Source organism: Apium graveolens, chromosome 2, assembly GCF_009905375.1.
Source record: "Apium graveolens cultivar Ventura chromosome 2, ASM990537v1, whole genome shotgun sequence".
NCBI lineage: Eukaryota > Viridiplantae > Streptophyta > Magnoliopsida > Apiales > Apiaceae > Apium > Apium graveolens.
This window is the reverse complement of record NC_133648.1, coordinates 187,535,328-187,536,627: the sequence shown is the minus strand read 5'-3', so window position 1 is coordinate 187,536,627 and position 1,300 is coordinate 187,535,328. Positions and strand designations below refer to the sequence as shown.

Here is a 1,300-nt window from a genome sequence, read left to right as displayed (position 1 = left end):
TGAGACGTCAAAAGTAGTTGGCCAAAAGTAGTAGCAAAATAAATAGTAGTTGTAATTCAAGGCTTCCAGGGCTTCTTCTTGGCACTTTGTTCTACCTGAACTTGTGTTTTTTAACTCTCTTTGAAGCCTTCAAACCTTTCAAAGTAGTAAAAACCCTGCCCTCTGTCTGTCCCACAGGACTTCTTTCCTGACCTTGTGCAGACCTTTTAGTTCTATTTGGCCTGGAATTAGAAGGACCTTCCCCCCTGGGCCTGTTGGGCCTCAATGCTTTTATCATGGAAAACTTCATGAGGCTGTTCAGTTTCAACCCTATGCCAATTTGGCACTTGTTTCTGGACAAAACAGAAAAACTAAATATACATGCATGATGTTTAAGAAGTGCAAAGAAGGTAGTAAAATACTTACTGGCACTTTACAAGTCCTGGAATTGTGTCCCTCTTTACCACAATTCTTACACTTGACTTTTGTCTTTCCCTCAGTGAATTCTTTAGCCTCTGCTTCAGCCTTCTTCTTGTCATTATTTTTCTGTAAAATTGTCCATAATAAATACAATGTCATCACTAGAAGCAATAAATAGAAGTAGTTATGGCCCTTACCCTAGCTGCACAACTCCTCCAGTTATGTTCTTGGGCTTTACAATAAGTGCAGTGCACAACTGTATTCTTCCTGCTCATTTTTGTTGGGTTTTTTGGAACATCATTAGTGGTGTTCCTTTTTTCTTGGGCCTACCAGTTGGAATTTTCACATTCGGTGGTAAAGGCTTGGGCTCAGGTGTGTCCTCCCAAAAGTTTGGACCAACAATTGGGTCAAGAGTTGTATTGTATAGCTGCACAGACACACAAATTAATTAGTCCATATAGAGGGCATACATGTACATTCACCATACAAGAATAAAAAATGTACCTTAAGATACATTTCTTTTTTGTACCACTCACTAATGTAGTGGTCCCATGTTTCATTCCTTAGTGCTATACATGCACATGCATGATAACAAGGAATTCCAGTTAATTCCCATTTTCTGCATGTGCATGTCTTCTTCACCAAGTCAACTACTAGTGTATGGCCTCCATCAGTAGTGGTTACACTGTAAGTACTCCCACCTGACCAGTTCACCACACAGTTTCCATCCCACTGTACAGCCCTGCAGAAATCCAACAATTGATGTTAGTTGAGGACTAGTACAGAAATTCAACAATTTATGTTAGTTGAGGACTTACTTGTTCAACTTTTTCTGTACACTAGGGCATATAACAAGTTCCCTGTCCTTCATTTTATCTCTTCTGATCTGAATCCTCCTCAT

General features: G+C 39.6%; 1 protein-coding gene across 1 annotated transcript; it reads right to left on the bottom strand.

Moving 5' to 3' along the window:
- Positions 1–227: 227 nt before the first annotated feature.
- Positions 228–1,300, bottom strand: LOC141695770 (uncharacterized). Its single transcript, XM_074499991.1, has 5 exons — positions 1,218–1,300; positions 904–1,141; positions 746–826; positions 406–525; positions 228–332 (listed from the first exon to the last, which is right to left on the bottom strand). The coding sequence occupies exons 1-5, from the start codon at positions 1,298–1,300 to the stop codon at positions 228–230; spliced, it is 627 nt and encodes a 208-aa protein (XP_074356092.1).